Source organism: Taudactylus pleione, unplaced genomic scaffold (assembly GCF_031769625.1).
Source record: "Taudactylus pleione unplaced genomic scaffold, aTauple2 ptg000026l, whole genome shotgun sequence".
NCBI lineage: Eukaryota > Metazoa > Chordata > Amphibia > Anura > Myobatrachidae > Taudactylus > Taudactylus pleione.
The window spans coordinates 10,243,275-10,264,151 of NW_028284428.1; the positions used below are offsets into that span (position 1 = coordinate 10,243,275).

At 42.2% G+C, this 20,877-nt stretch overlaps 1 protein-coding gene across 2 annotated transcripts in view; it reads left to right on the top strand.

The window, feature by feature from the left end:
- SH3KBP1 (SH3 domain containing kinase binding protein 1) overlaps positions 1-20,877 on the top strand; it is a 509,392-nt gene that overhangs the window by 413,024 nt on the left and 75,491 nt on the right. The window contains exon 10 of one of the 2 annotated variants that reach the window (XM_088451614.1): positions 2,793-2,900. The exons of the other annotated variant lie outside the window; for it this stretch is intronic. Within the exon in view, the coding sequence (XP_088307740.1) occupies positions 2,793-2,900 (108 nt within the window). The remainder of the gene's footprint in view (positions 1-2,792; positions 2,901-20,877) is intronic. 2 annotated transcript variants of the gene reach the window in all.

The window sequence follows — 20,877 nt, forward strand, 5'->3', positions numbered from 1 at the left end:
CTCTGCGCCCAGATCTGCTACAGCAGGGTCCTTTAGTACACCCCAACCTAGCGCAACTGCGTTTAACGGGGTGGCTCTTGAAACCGATATCCTAAGACACAGAGGAATTCCAGACTCTGTCATTCCCACCATGCTACGCGCCAGGAAACCAGTTTCGGTTGCGCATTATCACCGCATCTGCCGTTCTTATATCTCGTGGTGTTCCAGTCGGGATCTTCCATCTAGGACTTTTCAGTTGTCCCGGTTTCTGCTTTTTCTTCAGACTGGTCTGGATTCTGGCCTTCATCTTGGAACTTTAAAGGTGCAGGTTTCTGCCCTTTCCATTTTCTTTCAACGGAAATTGGCCCTCATTCCTGAGGTGCAGACGTTTCTTCAGGGGGTCTTGCATGTGCAGCCTCCTTTTGTACCTCCGATAGCTCCCTGGGACTTGAACTTAGTGCTTTTGTTTCTTCAGTCGTCCATGTTTGAACCTTTGGAAGAGGTTGATATTAAGTACTTGTCTTGGAAGACGGTCCTCCTCTTGGCTCTAGCTTCGGCTCGTAGAGTTTCGGAATTGGGTGCTCTGTCCTATAAGCCACCTTACCTTGTGTTTCATGCTGATAGGGCGGAACTCCGAACGGTAGCCACCTTCCTTCTCAAGGTAGTGTCGGCTTTTCATATTAATCAGCCTATTGTGGTACCGTCTTTGGTGGAGGACTCTGGTGGTTCTTCTACCTTGGATGTGGTTAGAGCTCTCCGCATCTATGTTGATAGGACTGCTTCCCTCCGTAAGTCTGAGTCACTTTTTGTCCTTTATGATGCGGTTCGGAGGGGTTGGCCAGCGTCTAAGCAGACCTTGGCACGTTGGAATCGACTGACTATTCATCAGGCTTATGTTGGTGCCGACCGCTGGCCCCTTCGTCCATTTCGGCTCATTCCACACGTTCTGTGGGTGCGTCAAGGGCGGCCGGTAGAGGAGCCTCCACGTCACAATTGTGCCGTGCAGCCACTTGGTCTTCTGCGCACACGTTTGTTAAGTTTTACAAATTTGATACATTCGCAGTTTCGGCATCCCGTTTTGGTCGTCTTGTTCTGCAGGTGCCGCAGAGCGCTCCCGCCCGTGGGGAAAACTTTGGAACGTCCCCAGCGTAAGCACCTCCAGTGTCCCCTAGTGGATGAAAGAGAAAATGGGATTTTGGTACCTACCGGTAAAGCCTTTTCTCTGATTCTACAGGGGACACTGGACGCCCACCTCTGCGCTCTTAGCCTGTCTGTTCGGTTTGTTCCATATGTTGTATGTTTTGATTATTGTGTGTTCTCTCCCTTTTTACTGCGCTTGTTCTCCATCTCCTCTCGGTCTTCATTTTCTAAACTTAGGGCTGATGGGGCATAGAGGGGGAGGAGCTTCACACTTCTAAATTATTTAAAGTGCCGGCTCCAGTTATCCACGCCTCTATACCCCAGCGTAAGCACCTCCAGTGTCCCCTGTGGAATCAGAGAAAAGGATTTACCGATAGGTACCAAAATCCCATTTTTTTTAAAATGTAACAGCTACATAATGGAGGTAAGGTACAATCAGGGAGATTGCTAGACTCTTCAGGGAGTCAGGGAGATTACTACTATTTCAGGGAGTCTCCCTGACAATAAGGGAGAGTTGGCAAGTATGGTTCATGCACAAAGGCCTGAGCAAGAGAAGACACAAGGTGTTCGCAAATACCTTCTCAGGTTCCACTGCACTGTACTCAGCAGCAGCAATGCCCTGGCCTTACTGTGAGATCTAGTCATAGATATTAGGTTCAGGATGTAGTCATTAGATCGACAATAACAATGTCCACATTCATAATGTCAACACTACGATGCTGACATTGTTAAAATGTCAACAGCAACGTGTTGACATTCTCGGAATGTCGACATGTGAAATGCAGACATTGTCAAAATATCACATTAGGATTAGGCTGCGGGGTGGGAGAGTTAGGGTTAGGCACTAGGGGGAGGTTAGGTTTAGGCTACGGGAGGGTGGTGTTAGTGTTGGGCACTAGAGGGAGGGTTAGGGGCAGGCATTAAGGTTAAGGATAAGGGAACTGTAATTAACAGAACGCCATTCTGTCAGATGACTTCACCAGAAGTGTCTCTCATATTACTGCGGGGAACCGGAAGGGGCTATCCAGCCATCGGGGACAAGTAAGTCATCGCTGGGCCACCAAGGACAATATGTCGACATTTCATCAGTATCTACATGATGAATGTTGACATGGTCAATGTTGACTTGAACATGTCGGCATTATGAATGTCGACATATCATACCACACCCCCTTGTATCTATAGTAAGTTACTTACTCAGATGCATCCGTCCACCCTACATCTTCCTATTAACTTAGATGTCACAGTAAGCTCCAGGCGCTGATGCTGTTAGTGCGGTTAAGCTGCTTCCAGCTGAGAGTTGATTGTCATTATAAGAAGGGTTCCTAAGAAAGGTTCTTTTTCCAAACCGCTCTGAAACATATATTTTATGTCTTGGCTGACATCTGATGCACAGAAACTTTACAGAACATTTCTGATTGTGCTTTTAACCATGTAAAGTTTATATGGCAACCTAAAATCACAATTTGTGAAGTTTACAAACTAAAAGTAACACAGCTTTATACAAGTGTTTTCAATGCAAAGTCTTTGGTATTCATTTACATACTATAGTTTAACGTACCTTTTTCCATCTTTTTAATGCATCAAAAAAGTATTAAACTATGTAACAATATGTAACAAAAGGAAGAAGTGAAGTGAATGCAGACATATAACTTGCTTTGTATTTTGTCTAGGATTGTGTGGATGTTGGGTGGTGGGAAGGAGAGATTAACAACAGAAGAGGAGTTTTTCCAGACAATTTTGTCAAACTTCTTCCTCCTGATTCCGAAAAGGAAATCCATGTAAGTACCTTGTTCTAGGGATTAATCAGCTATATTGTGACCATTTCTGTAGCCAAAGTATGTGTAATTCCATCTCATAATGTACAGTCAGTAATTGTAGCTTTTTTTCTGGTAGGCTTTCCCTCCATTGTTTGTTTAATTAGCATACCCTACAAATAAGCACCAATTCATATGAGAACTAAAAGTAAATCAGTGCCCTACTGCTCAGGGACTCAGTATGATTTACCACCGGCCGCATGACCGGCGGTTCAAATCCCGACAGCGGCATCCCGGCAGCAGTGAAAATCCCGATCATTGAAAGGTAAGTACTTACTAACCTATTCTACCCCCTAACCCTAACCCTCCCTTGGGGTGCCTAACCCTAACCTCCCCCCTAAGTGCCTAACCCTAATCCCCCCTCTAAGTGCCTAAACCTAACCCCCCTTCCCCACCACCTAAACCTAAGTCCCCCGGAGGGGTGCCTGGCCTTAACCTCCCCCGGGGGTGCCCAAACCTAACCCTCCCCCCTTCCCCTAGCCTAAACCTAACCTCCCGGGGGGGTGCCTAACCCTAAGTCGTCGTCCCCCTCCCCGCCGATGTCCCTGCCCATCCCCCGGCTTACCTTTGATCGGTAAGCCGGGTGTCGGGCTCCTGGCGTAGGGAAAATGACAGGCGTCGGGACCTCGACGCCTGTCATTTAACCCATGCCGGGATTATACAGTCGGGAAGCCAGCGTTCGGGATTCCGTCCATTGGCTTCCCGACTGTTTCCCCTGCTCAGGTGTAAGGTAAATTGAATGGTATCACACAAAAACATATTTTAAACCAGAGAACAGTGTAATGTTATGTAGGGTCTGACGTCATATGTTGAACCAGGATATAATGGCACAAGAGAGCAGATACAGTATATCCTTTAAAATTAGATTATTGGTCCAGTTCATATTCATATGGGATGAATTGATTACAGGATAGCATGATGCAATGCCCAGTGATAGAGAGGTAGTAGCTAAGGAAAAACAAGTTGAATATATGAGGTTTGTTTGATATACAGTACTTTGCACACATGCCTCTATAGTGGCTATGAAACATATTCAAACCATTTGCCATTTTTCACATTTTACTTTCTTACACTATTGAATCAAAATGAATGTAATTGAGAATAGAGATGTGCCGTTCAGTTCTCCAGAAATCCAAATCCACCTGAATTTCGTGAATCCGTACAGATCCGTGTTGCGGTTCGGATCTCCTTAGGAGATCCGGACAGATACAGGTCACGGTTGTGGTCTTCCTGCGGTTTGGAATTCTGGTTTTAAATCCAAATTTCAGATTTTTATCAATTTAAAAAAAAAAAAAAAAATCCAAAATCAAAACACGTGAGGGTGGTATGTCAAAAGCAAAATACGAAGATGAATCCAGATTCAAAACTAAAACACTGGGGTCAGCGCACATCTCTAATTGAGAATTAATACTATTAATCGCCATAAGAAAACAAAAGTATTCACCTATTATGTTTTAATACTTGGTAGGAGCACTTTTAGCTACAATTACCACTGTGAGTATTTGGGAGTGGCAATTACAGATTTTGGACACTGTAAAGGTCACTCATTCTTCTTTATAGTATGGCTTCATTTACATACAGTAGGCTTGCCATATCATCCGTTTAACTCGGGACACATGTGAATTGCACAGGTTCTGTTGGCTGATTAAAACCAGGATTTGAAGACTTGGAGACTTTGGGGTTTATTAACCAAGTGTTGGGTTGTTATTTAAAATCGCAATGCTTTTACTAACCGTGTCTTGCTAGTAAAAGTATTGCCCTTTTAATTATCAGGCATAAACACGGACACACGTGTCAGGTTTTACAACCTGACACTTCATAAATAAACCTCTTTAAGTCAGCCTGTGGAATTCATATGTGTCCTGAATTAAAGGGATGATATGGCAAGCCTACACTTTACGTCAAGTGGGTGAACATCAGTTTTCAATTTATTACACAGGCTCCTGATGGGATCAAGGTTTGGCCCTGGCTGGGTCAAATCAGAATATTTCATTTTTGTGCATTTAAACCATTTCAATGCATATTTGGGGGGCTCTCCTGGCTTCCCAACAGAGTTGTCTAATTTCCCGGTGCCACCCATTTCCCAAATGAAGAGGGGCTCCTGAAGGTTGGATGAAGTGAATAGCATTGTATCGCGTCATCCTAACTCAATGATGCCATGTAGCCCCCCCCCCCTCCCGTGCTGTAAAATTATATACACCGCGGCTTTAAACAGTAGGAGGTGCCCCCCTGACCATTAGACAGGGTTTCCCCCTCTGGGACTCTCCTGTTGAAGGGTTATAGATAGTCAGCAAGTATAGTATGCTCCAATTTGAATTCTGTGAAGGCAGAGAAGTACATGGAAAAAAAGTGTATTCCACTTTTTTTGAGCTTTTAATACTATTTTGGTGCAATTCACGTGACTCCATTGGTTTAAACATGTTTCTGCTGAACACAGTGAAATCATGTAAAAGGCACATTAAAAATGCATATGGAATTGCTTTTAACACAAATTTCACACTTTTTTAATACTCTGAGCAGGACTCCATATGCTGAATTGAATAGACACCTGCCCGGCACAAAAAAAGTGCGTGGTGTCTGTGCTGGCCCAGTTTAAAAAAACAATATATATATATATATACTGGACATCTAAGGTGGTGCAATTTACATAAAGATTAGAAGATGCCTAGAATGATTAAGGGAAACCACTTTATACAGCTCTCTCTGCTGACCAGCTTATGGTTGGGCATACTCGCAGAGACCTCCATGGATTGGTGGCTGCTAGAGGGTATGTCTCCAGGCAGTATATGATAGGCTCGTCGTCTATGGAAGTGGGTCCATTTGCTCCAAGAAGAGTTCTGGGGCACTGTACAAATGCACTACTTGCTCTCCCCAAACACCCATCCTGATAGAGAGGACAGGATTCCTGAACATATGTGTTTATAATGGTTTTGGTCTGCACACGCTCCAAATATCTCCCTGACAGTGATTAATTTTGTAAACTGTTTAAAATATGTTTATTAATATTTAGCACACAAGGAGCCGGACACAAAGTGGCAGTGTCTGCGTCATGCCGCTGAAGCCTGATCTACTACCTTATGCTAATGCAGTTTTCTGTAGGGCTAATGCGCACGGCTTCAAACTGAAAGCTGCACAGCCCAATCTTTTTCCGCTGTTTGTGTCTGTGCAAAGAGATGTATCCCACTCCGCCCCAGGATCATAGCTGTTGAGCATTTTGTGCCTTACAGATTTGTTCAGTTATCAGAGGTAATGCTGTATGAATGATACTGCTGAGTGAACCATGCAAGCACTCTTACATATAAACTGGGTGCTGGTAATAACAGAGTCAGTAAACTTAATGTGCGTGTTGAAGAATAGAGGTATTTTCAGTATGATAACATGTAATAGAATTTGTTAGGTGATGCGATATCACAATTTATGTAACACAATAGTTGAAAAACTAATACTTTTCTTTAAAAGAGCAGCAAAGAATAATTGTGTCCTAAAAGGTATAAAACGGAGTATTTGCCTGTATTTAATGTCTACTTGTTATTTTAACAATGGAGATCCAAAAGTAGTCCTGGGCAGACGTCGGAAATCATGAGTTAAATATGAGTAATTATAGAGTTCCTGTATAATTCCCAGAGGCCTGGAACTTACACCCACTTAATTATATTGCTTGAAAGATTTGAGGCTTAATGGTAGAAACTTCTGCTTTCAAGGCGCTGCTCAGTCCCCTAAGACCCTTTTTCCACTTTTAATCAGCTTTCATTTACACATAACATATTTGCCCCGTGCATTCCAATGACATGCCAGAGAATCAGTGTGTCGTTGTGCAGTTAATGCTGTTGTCTGGTAAAATCTTTGTGCTGTACCTGAGTGTATGACTGATAAAACATTATCCCTACAATAATGCTGCAGCCAGCTTTCTGCAGAAGCACGTTGGCTTTGCAAATCAGAATGGCAGCATCTGCGGAGATACAAAAGGTGGCTCTGGGCCATGGCATGAATTAGGTGATGCAGGAGTGGGGAGTTGAGTACTGCAGGTATTTGGTTGACTTATCGACATTCAGAATGTCAACAGGTTCTAAATGTCGACAGTCGGAATGTCGATACAGTCATTAGGTCAACTATCAAGAAGTAGACATGAATTAAGTTCGACATGGTAAAAATGTCATTCAGAATGTCCATGGCAAAATGTTGTTCCGAATGTCAACACCAAGTTCTCGACATGTGTTTGTGTAGGGGGGTTTAGGGTTAGGGTAAGGGGTTAGCGTTATGGTTAGGCTAAAATAACACATGTAGACATTTTGGTGTGCATGTTTTGAAGTGAGCTCCAGTGGCTGTAGACAAAGACTTTTCCGCATTTTCCGGCCAATTACCATAGCTGATTTCTGCTTGCACTTCCATAGGCTGCGATCAGAAATCAGCTACTGTGACTTAGCACGATTAGCCGCAGGATCTGTTGCAGTGGCTACCTCGCCTAATTGAATTTGCCCCTTGGCAATCATACCTCTGTTTTATTACATTCTCATCGTACATCAACAATTTCTTATTTTTTTCTGATAGATAATAAATTTATAAATAGGTAATTATATAAAAAAAATAATATTTGAAAAAGTAAAGTTTGAGTAAGACATGTAACTTTGGGCCTTATTCAGACCCCCTCGCAAGCGGGTCAATGGTGGGGCATTGCGCATGCGCGGTGTGTGCAATGCGCGTGCGCAAGGCCCGGAGCGAGTGAGAAATTCTCTCGCTCCATCGGGGCTCGCTCCATTTTGTAGGCGGGTAGGGGGAGTGACTGGCCAAATGGAGGCGCCTGCCGTTTGAGTGCGGCCCTACTGACATCACTAGTGATGTCAGTAGTGAGCATCCAGCTCTATTAGAGCTGGAAGCTCACTGGGGCTTGCGGAAGACAAGACCCTACCACAAGGGTCTCGTCGCAAACCCAATGGTCGTGACCAATGGCGACCATCAGCTGGCCGCTCGCAAAAGCTGTGGGTGGTCACCCACAGCTTAGCAAGCGGCCAGAAGGCCGTTTTTTTAAAAAAAAGCGGCCACCATGATTCAGAGCGAGCGCTTGCTTTTTTCGAGCGGCTCTGAATCAGGGCCTTTATGTTTTGAACAATTTTCAATATTTTACCCCTTTTGGAGTTATACTGTTCCCCTTTTCCAACCTGAAAATCCTGTGTTATTGCACATGCGGCAACCCGTGACTTTTGTCAGTGGAAACAGCTCCACCCGGGTCCAGTCACTTGGGAATTCTTTCTGGGTACCTAGCAGGGTTTTACCTAGGAAGGGCCCGGGTGTGCTGCAGTAATCCAAGCCGGGTCCCGTTTACAGCACGGAGAGAGACGCATTCTGGCACAAGGAGATGATGTCATCTCCAAACGCTGTCACAACACCCGTGTGCAGTGTGAACAGCGATGATCCAGGATTAACCTGGATCAGCGCTGCAGTGGAAAAGGGGTCTGTGCTGGGTCTCACACGGTTTTTAACCGTGTTCCAAATCCTAGTTCAGACCCCGGGACTTTAGTGAAAAAGCGGTATTAGTTAAGTTATTACATTGCTCCTGATATTGTACTATTTATTATGGTATACGTTTATGAAGCCGGCGGACGGAATGCCGACCGCCGGCTTCTAGACTACTAAATCCCGGCGAGGGTTAAAAGACAGGCGTCTAAATCTAGACTCCTGTCATTTTACTGACGCCGGGAGACCGACGCCCGGTATCCCAATGCGGCCGGCGGTGAATCATACCGATTCCATTTATTATATAGCAAATTATGCTGCCATTGCATAGTCCATGTAATATAATATTTACATAGAAAAATAGCATTTAATGGTTCACCTAGTCTGACTTTTTTGTGTGTTTGTATTTTTGGTGGGTAAAGGGAGTGGGGTAGGATATTGTTTTTATTCTCCTTGTTTTCTATATAAATCTTAATAACAGCAATATGATTGACCCATGATTTGTAAATAAATTTGAATCTTTCTCCCCTTCTGTAAAAAAGTTATTTCTTATTTGCCTCAGTCCCTTCATTTTCAAAGTGTCCCCTAGTGCTAGAGATCCTCTAACCTTTTATAAGACTTCTTGGAATCTATTGATATATTTTATGTTAAATGTTGCAATAGGATGTTTGTTCCTTCTCTCCTCCAAAATAAACTATTAAATGCTGCCTTGTCTAGTTCAGATAGCTACATTTTATAGTATTTGAAAGTTTTTGAACCTAAGCTGCTATTAATTGAGACTGCAATAGCTCTAATTGATAGGACAACCAAAACCAAAAAAGCTCTACAGGTCAGTACCTACAGTGCATCCGGAAAGTATTCACAGTGCTTTAATTTTTCCACATTTATGTTACAGCCTTATTCCAAAATGGAATAAATTCATTTTTGTCCTCAAAATTCTACACACAATACCCCATAATGACAACGTATAAAAGTTTTTTGGGCGATTTTTGCAAATTGTATAAAATAAAAAAAAAAAACTAAGAAATCACATGTATATAAATATTCACAGCCTTTGCTCAATACTTTGTTGTTGCACCTTTGGCAGCAATTACAGCCTCAAGTCTTTTTGAATATGATGCCACAAGCTTGGCACACCTGTCTTTGCATTTCTCTTTGCAGCTCAAGTCTTTTTGAATATGATGCCACAAGCTTGGCACACCTATCTTTGCATTTCTCTTTGCAGCACCTCTCAAGCTCCATCAGGTTGGATGGGAAGCGTCGGTGCACAGCCATATTCAGATCTCTCCAGAGATGTTCAATCAGATTCAAGTCTGGGCTCTGGCTGGGCCACTCAAGGACATTCACAGAGTTGTCCTGAAGCCACTCCTTTGATATCTTGGCTGTGTGCTTAGGGTAGTTGTCCGCTGAAATATGAACCATCGCCCCAGTCTGAGGTCAAGAGCGCTCTGGAGCAGGTTTTCATCCAGGATGTCTCTGTACATTGCTGCATTCATCTTTCCCTCTATCCTGACTAGTCTGCCAGTTCCTGACGCTGAAAAACATCCCCACAGCATGATGCTGCCACCACCATGCTTCACTGTAGAGATGGTATTGGCCTGGTGATGAGCGGTGCCTGGTTTCCTCCAAACTTAACGCCTGGCATTCACACACAACACAGTTCAATTTTTGTCTCATCATGGTCTGAGAGTCCTTCAGGTGCATTTTGGCAAGCTCCAGGCAGGCTGCTTTTTACTAAGGAGTGGCTTCCGTCTGGCCACTCTAATATACAGGCCTGATTGGTGGATTGCTGCAGAGATGGTTGTCCTTCTGAAAGGTTCTCCTCTCTCCACAGAGGAATTCTGTAGCTCTGACAGAGTGATCATCGGGTTCTTGGTCACCTCCCTGACTAGGGCCCTTCTCCCCCGATCTCTCAGTTTAGACGGCCGGCCAACTCTAGGAAGAGTACTGGTGATTCCGAACGTCTTCCATTTACGGATGATGGAGGCCACTGTGCTCATTAGGACATTCAAAGCAGCAGATATTTTTCTGTACCCTTCCCCAGATTTGTGCCTTGAGACAATCCTGTCTCGGAGGTCTACAGACAATTCCTTGGACCATGCTTGGTTTGTGCTCTGACATGAACTGTCAAGTGTGGGACCTTATATAGACAGGTGTATGCCTTTCAAAATCATGTCCAATCAAATGATTTTACCACAGGTGGACTCCAGTTAAGCTGTAGGAACATCTCAAGGATGATCAGGGGAAACAGGATACACCTGAGCTCAATTTTGAGCTTCATGGCAAAGGCTGTGAATACTTATGCACATGTGATTTTTCCTAGTTTTTTTTTTTTTATTAAATTTGCAAAAATCTCAAAAAACTTTTTACACGTTGTCATTATCGGGTAATGTGTTTAGAATTTTGAGGACAAAAATGAATTTATTCCATTTTGGATTAAGGCTGTAACATGATAAAATGTGGAAAAAGTTACATCTCCTGTGCCGCCAAATATCAGATTGCTAGTTCTTGGAAACAACCACTCCCTACTACTCGTCAACAGTTTCTCAACCACATCTGGTTTGTGGCCAAAATGGAATATATCACGAGCCTCCAACACAACACGGTGGACAAGTTTAATGCAATCTGGTCTGCCTGGTACAGGTCCCAGGGCGTGACCCCTTCTGGCCTCTCCTAATTATCTGCTCTCTGCTCTCATCTTTTCTCCCCTCTGTTCCTCAGTATCTCTTCCTTTATAAATAAAGTTTTCTTCTTTTATTAATAAAGTTTTCTTCAAATTCTTTATTCTTTCCCCCCCAGCTCGCTCTCTTCCTCTCCACTCCCTAAATTTTTTCTCTACATATACTCTACATATATATTTTTTCCCCTTTTTCTGTTATGTTTCCTTTATTTTTTTTTGTGTTATTTTGATAAGGAATAAAAAAAAAGGCAAAAAGAAAAGCTCTATTTCAATATCAGTGTATTGTTATACCTGTTGTTATTTACCTATTTGTATGACAATTATTTACTGTTTATTTTGTACCTTAATTTCCCCCGGGGACTGACTTTCTGTCTTTTTTATTTTCTCTGGTATTAATACCCCAATAAAATGATATGATTAAAAAAAAATGTGGAAAAAGTGAAACACTGTGAATACTTTCCAGATGCACTGTACTTTAAAAAAAGACTAGAAAAAACTTTAACCACTTGTAAATGTAACAATTTATAATAAAAATAAAATGCAAAAAAAATAAAAATACATACAACACATCTATTGTTCCTACCAGTTATATAAATCTCTTCAATAAATTAATATAACCAACTACCATGTTCATAGTTGTAGCAGACCTCAATGTAGTGTGGGTGCTATGGATAGGTTTACCTATTTAATGTTAAATTAGCTGATGAAAGATCCAATACGTAACAGTCTGTTCTGAATAGCAGTAAAGTAACTTCAGAGATACTGTACTAAAGCTAGTAGAGTAGACTATCATGCAGTGTGTTAAATATCCAGGGAATAGTGAGAGAGACTCAGTTTAGCACAGTATATTCTGTGTCAGCAGCAGTCCTCCCAAAGGTATTAAACCAACACACCTCTACACTTGATGGTAATAAGTGTGCACTTGAGACAATTCCTGGACAAGAGGTCCTTAGTGGCAGGTCACCCAATATCTATCCCTTCTGCACCTGGGGCTAGATTTACAAAATAGCGGCTTTTACAAACTGATGCTCAAAAGTGGATTTGAGCTCAAAATGTAAAATACCACTTATATTAAGTGCAAAGCATGGTGTTTTTTGCACTGAATATTAGGTCCCTATTGTAAATCTAGCCTCTGATGTCAAATACTGTATTAGATGACCCCATCATACAATTAGATAGTGTTCTAATACAAAGTCCAAAACTAACGCATTTCATCGAAGATTGCAACTTCATCAGAGGAATAAGACTGCAAAATTACATACTCGCCTTGTCCAATGCATTAAGCAAAACATAAAACAGGACTGGTCTTTACCATCCTGTTATCTGAGCTTACACCATTGACTTCAGTAGACTGAGGGGATACATTTTTTATGCAAATTGGATATAGTTTTCAAACACAAACTGCCTATTCATGAATCTGCAGGAAGTATGGAAGTTTTAAAATATGCAAACTGCTGTCTTCTAAACCGAACATCATGCAAAATCATTTGCTACTAATTTAAACCTTTGAAATGCATCAAAATGTGACCAATATGTGCCTTTTAGAAGACATATCTTGTGTCCCATAGATATGGTGCAGGTTTACTGGTTGATGATGATAACTGTCACACCGGTGCTCCGGACGTCAGTGGCAAACGCAGGATTCCTAGAGGGGGGTTTCCAAATGCTTGATTTTTGAGCGAGTGTGGCCAGTCCATGAAGAGGGCACAATTATCACTTAACCAGCTTTTATATGCATCATACAAAGTGTATTGTATGCCATAATTCCAGGATATACAGGACCAGCAATTACAGTGAGCCATTAAATACGGCAGTAGGGCCATCCTGCCTGAGCTGAATGTTTTTATTTCAGATGTGGGCTCCATTCCAGAGCACTGGACCAAGTCTGGGGGAGCAGCAGAAGAACCTAGTACTGCCCTGGACATATATGTACATATTGGTCTCGTCATGCACTGGATAGTGTATTATTATATGGTATTAATAATTAACCCTTTTGATGGTCTATAGCAGTGCTCCCCTAACAGTGCATGTTTTCCAAATCTCCTATTTGGTGCACAGGTGTATTTATTACTGGCTGACACATGTTAAAATATCCACAGATGGTGCTAATTATTACATTTGTGATACTGAGAAGGGGAGTTTCCAGGCAACTGGAAACCCCCCTGCGTATGCCTATGGCGTATCCGGGTGCTATATTAAATGTTATACATGTCATACGTTTTACATTCAAATTTATTTTTCCAGGTTATTTGTGGCTGCAGAGATTAGAGATTAGATCTAGAGATTAACTGTAAATCGAGCACCTTTATATAGGTATCATACTCAATATATTGCCTACATGGACTGCATTTTCAAAACTGAAACCTTTTTGTGCAATGAGCAATACGGATTGTATGGATGCCAGGTCACAAAACTGGAATTACTGTTTGCGATTTGCCAGTTTGAATAAATTGATGTGACCTAAAGTGCATTTTATACTTTGGTAATTTACACAATTGAAAAAAAAATGCAAAGAGACACATTTTATATTATAGCTTCTGAATACCTCTTTATACACCCACAACCACAGCCCCTTTTACTGTCTTTAAGACACCATCACCCAGCAGTCACCTATACTGCCCTGGATCATGTGATTTGTTTAAACAAATGCAATTCCATGAATTTCCCTACTATTAATGTGAGACTCACAGGTCTATAAATCACAATAATCCCTACTGAAATGTATATTTAGTGGACAACATTCATTATTCTCAGGTCAGATGTAATTATTCCTGTCAGCAGAGCCTGAACTGATAGTTACCCAGACATTCCGTCTAACAACATTCACAACGTAAGCAAGATGTTATGTCGACAGTCTGCAATTGTCAATATTGTGAATGTCAGCATATTGAATGTCAACATTCTGTCCTGTCATGCTGCGGACTATTAAAACCACTTTCTTACCGCTCTGGTGCTTGTCCAGGATAGCACAGAGGTCCGCTCACGCTGCACATCGCTCCCGGCTGGTGCTGACGTCTGTCTGTGCTGCCCCTGCCCAGTAAGCTCAGTGTCCTGTCACTGAGCATGGAGATGGCTCTCCAAAGCCCTTGCTCACAGCGTGTCTTCCCAGCATGATGGCACACAGGCTGCACGCCAAAGACATCGGACTGTTATCAATTAAGTTCTTCAATTCATCTACATCAGACTCATATCAATTAAGTTAATTAATTCATCAACATCAGACTATCAGTTAAGTTCCTCAATTAATCAACATCGGTCCCAACCGATCAAGTTCATCAATTCATTAATATCTGACTCATATCAATTAAGTTCTTCAATTCTTCAACATCGGTCTCAAAGCAATCAAGTTAATCAATTCTTTAGCACCGGATTTAAATCCATCAAGTTCTTCAAATCATCAACATCGGTCTCAAACCGATCCAGTTCTCAATCCAGCATCATCAATTAAGTTCTTCAATTCATCAACATCGGTCCCAACCGTTCAAGTTCATCAATTCATTAATATCGGACTCATATCAATTAAGTTCTTTAATTATTCATCATCGGTCTCCAACCGATCAAGTTAATGAATTCTTCAACTTCAGATTCAAATCCATCAAGTTCTTCAAATCATCAATATCATTCTCAAAATGATCCAGCTCTCAATTCAGCACCATCGGTCCCACTCCGATTCTGCTCATTCACTCAGTATTATCATCTACAGTTCTCATTCCAACCTGCTGTTTAATAAAGAAATTCCATTCTTGTTCTCGCCTTTAGGCCCATCATCCTCTGCAGCTCCTCTACCTCCTCATAGTAACGATACTGGATCAGAAACCTCTATACACACCTTCCTATACCTTCTAATGTCCTGCCTATACCTTCTAATGTCCTGCCTATACCTTCTAAGGATGACGCTAATTTGCGTACGCAGTCACACCATAAATAAAGACTTAGACGTGGAATCTGTGGTTCCAAAGCACAAGTGATATTCAGGTAAAAGTTCAGACAGTTACACGCAATTGATCAAGACACAATTTAGGAGCAAAAGGAAATTATACAGACCCAAGTACAGTATACATACGCAGGCGTTTCCGGACCCAGAGATAGGCTTCAGCAAGAGACCCTTCAGCATTCAGCATGAAGACTGAGAATCAGCGTTCGTGCACTCATATTTATACCCCCCCAGAATAAACAGGACAAAAGGGAAGTCTGTTGCTGATATCATTGGTTCGCAGGGGTGAAGCATCTGTTACAGCACATTTAACAGGCTGGTTCAAACAGACTCTCCCTGCTTCTAACAGCTGGGGGTCTTCCTCTTCATGCCTTCGTCAGCATCCTAACAGTTGTTTCTAAAATATACATTTTGTTGCTTGTAGGCTCTGCGATCCATAACTCGGGAATGCATGATGCAATCTCCCCACCGATAACACCGGAATACTGTGAAAAGAGTACGCATCAGTACAACTCCAGACACGACTGGTTTAGCATGTATAATACCTTAGTTATCAAATATCTCTATTTCTTAGCATTTAAACTAACTGAACCTACTTAAATCATACACTTTAAAGCTTATTGAACCTTATGTGTGAATATGTAATGTGTGGGTATCCAGGGTTTGATATGAGGACGCTAGTTAACTTGGGGCAGATGCGTGCGCATAAAGCTAATAAAACAGCGGTTTCATACAAAGTCCTATGCATTCGCTAATACGCGACTAGTTAACAGCGCTATTGTATGTATTAATGTGCGTATGGGAAATGATGAAAAATGCAATCGCATGGTGTTATTAGTATTATCGCCACATGTACTAAAATGTGAGTTTACCTAAAATGGCGCTTAGGCGGCCATTCGCAAAATGGCGTCTTGCGATCTCATTTTTAAACTGAACTTGTCTCAGCCAATTATTCAGCTTCGACAGTCCACCCTTTGATAGCAAACAACATGCTATCACAATCTGCTATTAGAATTTAATTTAGGCTTACATTTACATATTATTTGGTGTTATTATGGGATGGCAGAAGGTGGTTCTTTATCCATCAATAATGTGTCTCTGGGTGGGGACATAAAACTACTATTATACGCACACCGCGGATCTTGGAAGATCATGTGAAAGGTGTGAGAATGCACCAGTCTTATAATAGCAGTCTTGAAGGGGAATTCAGACTTTACATCATCTGAGGTGTTCTATGAATAACATTTCAATAATACATTCTATGCATGTCTAAATATAATACATCAAACGATTGTATTTCCTAGTTCAGGGTTGTAATGCAGTTCAATATTTACCTCGGTATACATATGGTCATTACTGACCACCATCATAGTTTCATTCTTTCGTTTCACTCTGTTTTTACATTTTCCATACTTCAACACAATAGGAACACACCGGACGCGTATGCCAATTATTATGATGACAATCAGTATAAGGATTAAGAATTTGCCTATGCTGGCGATCACTTCCTGGACCCATTCCCCTAGACCTGAGAACCATTTTACTGGGTTCAGCCATGACACCCATCCTTCTATCTTTTCCCCTACTTCAGCCACTGAAGTGTTATGGTTCTTGCGAAATTCCCACTTTAGCTGCAGAATTTCATCCATCTTCCGGTCTATCACCTCCTTAGGGTCGCTGGTATCATTGGTGACATAGGTGCAACATTTTACTCCAAATTGGGTGGCCAATGTTACGCAATACCCTCCAGTAACAGCAGTTAAATAATTCAACACTAGCCTGTGTTGCACCAGTTCTTTTTTTGTACGCTTGCAATTCTTTCCCTGTATACCTAAATGTGTCATCGTACATCTCGGTGATTTTATCTATTAATTTAACAAGTTCCTGGATATATCTAAAATTTAATGTACCCCGAGCGATCCTGGTGGGGTCCAATGCGACCAGAACTTGCAAGCCAGTTGTCTCACTGATTAGCTGAGTGGCTTTATGTATATCACCAGGTACCATATTTCTTTTGCCTCTGTGTTCATATTGTGTGTGAAGATATGGTGACGGTGTGTTTTTATGTATACCCAGCATTTCAACATGTGTGAGGGTCATAACTTCTGGGACTACTCTTCCCAGGTAACACAAACCTTCGGAAGTCGGGGAGAGCCATTTATACTCTTTTATTCCAGAGATGAAATATACATTATCAGGGAGAACATAAGGAATGGTATGCATCATTATCATTAAGCACATTTCCCTTGCAAACAATCCTATTTCTGGTTCTTCCATCTGGTACATGCAAGTTTCTGGCTGTATTATTTTAGCACAATAACCATTTGGCACCTTACCAATAATTTCTTTGGTGGAACTCAATGTATACCGATACCTAAAATGTTTCCCACCAGACTTGATGGAGCGCAGCAGATCATGGTTTATGGACTCATTATCAGCTCTTTGTGAGAAGGTCATCGTCTGATTATTCCCCGTCACTTCCCAACTCCCGGGTTTATTGGGGTTGGTTATGTTTAAACACAAAAGTGATCTATCTACTTGGAATTGATATAGTTTGAAATGAGGTGGTTTGGATGAGAGGAATTTTCCATCCAATGTTTTCCCTTTTTGTATTTCTAAAATTTCCGAGATATTCAGTGGAAATGGCACCAACCCTACGTTATGCTGTCCCTGGGGCACATGTGAACACACCCAGCAATCAGTTTGATTTAATACTTTGCCTACCATGCTATGATAATCCTTTAGAGGATACCCACCCCAGTATGGATTATATTTAGGTTGGCACCGTTGGATACAGTTCTCATCAACTAGGGACCCACAAAGCTCACAAATACAGGAATCTTCAGGCGATAACCCTCCACACCTTCCGCGAGTATCAGGAATGACAGCTCTTTTAACAATAACAGTACTAAGATTGGAAAGGCACTCCCCTGATTCCACTCCATCAGCACTGCCATCAGCTCCCGGTTCCTCAATCAGTCCCCCATCACAGACACTGGATATCCCCGGACTGACCAGGATGGTGAACACTCTAAAAGAGAATATGAAAATGAACACAGCAGGCCCGTCCATTATCACAACAAGACCTGCAAATTTCTCTCAGTTCAGGTATCTTACTACGACCTTTTCAATCCTCCCGGAAAAAGCTCGCGAGTGACAGATCCACGCTATCAGCTTTGTCTCCGACTTGTTTCTCCACCGGTTGATTGACCTTTTTGCAGTGAGTGGAATGGACCCAGCTATCTCTCTCGGCCACCTTCAAAGATGTAGTACTCGTCAGCAGCACCTGGTACGGACCTTCCCACCAATCAGTCAAACAACCTGAACGCAAGAAATTTCTGATCATTACATATTCTCCTGGTTCAACATCATGACAGTTCGTTTCAGGCATATCATTAGACAACAATTTCAGTTTCTGCTGCTGTTGCTTTAACTGCTTACTCATTGATATAAGATACTTCACAGTTACCTCGTTGTTACCCTTTAGATCTTTCTGTGGACTTATAATCAAATGAGGTTGTCTACCGAACAATATTTCAAATGGGGACAGATTCAGAGGAGGTCTAGGAGTGGTCCTTATGCTATGTAGGACCAAAGGTAAAGCTTCTTGCCATCCTAATCCAGTCTCTGGCATGATTTTACATAGCTTATTTTTAATAGTCCCGTTCATCCTCTCTACCTTGGCACTGGCTTGCGGTCTGTAGGGGGTGTGAAGTCGGCTATTAATACCAATCAGCTTACACATATTTTGAAAAACATCACCTGTGAAATGGGTTCCCCTGTCACTCTCGATGATTTTAGGGATACCGTACCTGCATACAAATTCCTGAACTATTTTCTTAGCAGTAAACGCAGCAGTATTAGGGGCCGCTGGGTAAGCCTCAACCCAGTTAGAAAATACGTCTGTGCACACTAATACATACTTAAGGTTCCTGCAGGGTGGTAATTGGATGAAATCAATTTGTATCACCTGGAAAGGTCCATCAGTCTGTGGAATGTGGGACGGTTCGGTAGGGATCGCTTTCCCTATCTTCTTTCTCAAACAGGTCAGACAGGACATTGCTATCTTCTCTGCTTGTGAAGAAAAACCTGGTGCGCACCAGTATGCCCTCACCAACTTGCACATACCCTGTTTACCCAGATGAGTCAGACCGTGTGCTGCCTCAGCCAGGCTGAGGTAATATGCCTTGGGGGCTACTGGCTTACCATGTCCGTCCCTCCAAAGCCCAGAGGACTCTTGCCCACACCCCTTGGACTTCCAAATGGATTTTTCCGGAATTCAACACAAATTTTGCATCTCAATTAATTTCAGCATATCAATAGTTTGAAATGACATAATTGTTTCAGTTGGAGGAAACATTTTTAACCCTGCTGCCCATTTTGCAGCTTCGTCAGCTCTGTTGTTGCCCAGTGACACCGGGTCATGCTCACATGTGTGGGCTTTGCATTTAATTACTGTCACTGCCTTGGGCAGTTGGATTGCTTCTAAAAGATGTTTTATGTGTCGGGAATGTGCAACTGGTGTGCCTGCTGCTGTCATAAAATTTCTCAGACGCCATAGAGCCCCAAAATCGTGCACCACCCCGAACGCGTACCTCGAGTCAGTGTAAATGTTAGCAGATTTGCCTGCTGCCAGTTCACATGCTCTAGTCAGTGCTACTAACTCTGCCACCTGGGCTGAGTGAGGAGGACCGAGAGGTTTAGCTTCTATGGTGTCTGTGTCATTTACAACAGCATAACCTGTACATAGTTCACCTGTGTCTGTTTGTCTATGACAACTCCCATCCGTATAAAAAGTTACATCCATATTCTCTAAAGGTGTGTCATGTATGTCAGGTCTAGCAGTAAAGGTCTGATTCAGATATGTCATACAATTGTGCGTATCATTATGTCTGCCGAACTCACCTCCCGCCAGCAACTCCTCTCCTTCCACCCTTTGTACATCATGTTGTACATATGGTAGGTATGTTGCTGGATTCAGCGTACTTCAACGTTTAACAGTAATATTTGCAGGAGCGATTAGAGCTAGTGCCCATTTGGTGAACCTAGCCGAGGAGACGTGTCTGGTTTGAGCTGAGTTCAGCAGAGCAGATACAGCATGGGGAGTGTAGACAATCATATCATGGCCCAATACTACGTCCTCACTTTTACTCACCAATAAAGTGGTAGCTGCTACACTTCTCAAACAGGTGTGGAGTGATCTTGCTACCGTGTCCAATTGGGCACTGTAGTATGCTACGGGCCTACTGGCATCACCATGTTTTTGTGTAAGGACACCTGCAGCACAACCATCGGCTTCCGTACAATACAAATCAAAAGGTTTTTCATAATCAGGTATTCCCAATGCAGGAGCTCTTGTCAGACTATCCTTAAGATTGAGGAAAGCCTGTTCTGATTCCACTGTGTGTATGACACGATCGGGCTTTGAGGAAGAGACTAATTCCTGTAAAGGTAAGGCCAAAATAGAAAAACCTGGTATCCACATTCTACAGTATCCACACATTCCCAAGAAGGTACGAATTTGCTGTTGATTCTGCGGCAGTGTCATGTTTTGAATGGCCTGGATTCTATCTGTTGTAAGGTTTCGTAACCCCTGGGTTAGACAGTGTCCCAAATATTTTACTCTGGATTGGCACGGCTGTAGTTTGTCCTTAGCCACCTTGTGTCCTGTTTGTGAGAGATGAAGTAACAAAAGTTTAGTATCATTCAAACATGACATAAACGAGTTAGAACATAGCAATAAATCGTCCACATATTGAATTAGAACAGATCCATTGGCAGGTTGAAAAGATTGTAAACAGTCGTGCAATGCCTGGGAGAAGATCCTGGGGCTGTCTATGAAACCTTGGGGTAATCGTGTCCATGTGTATTGTAAA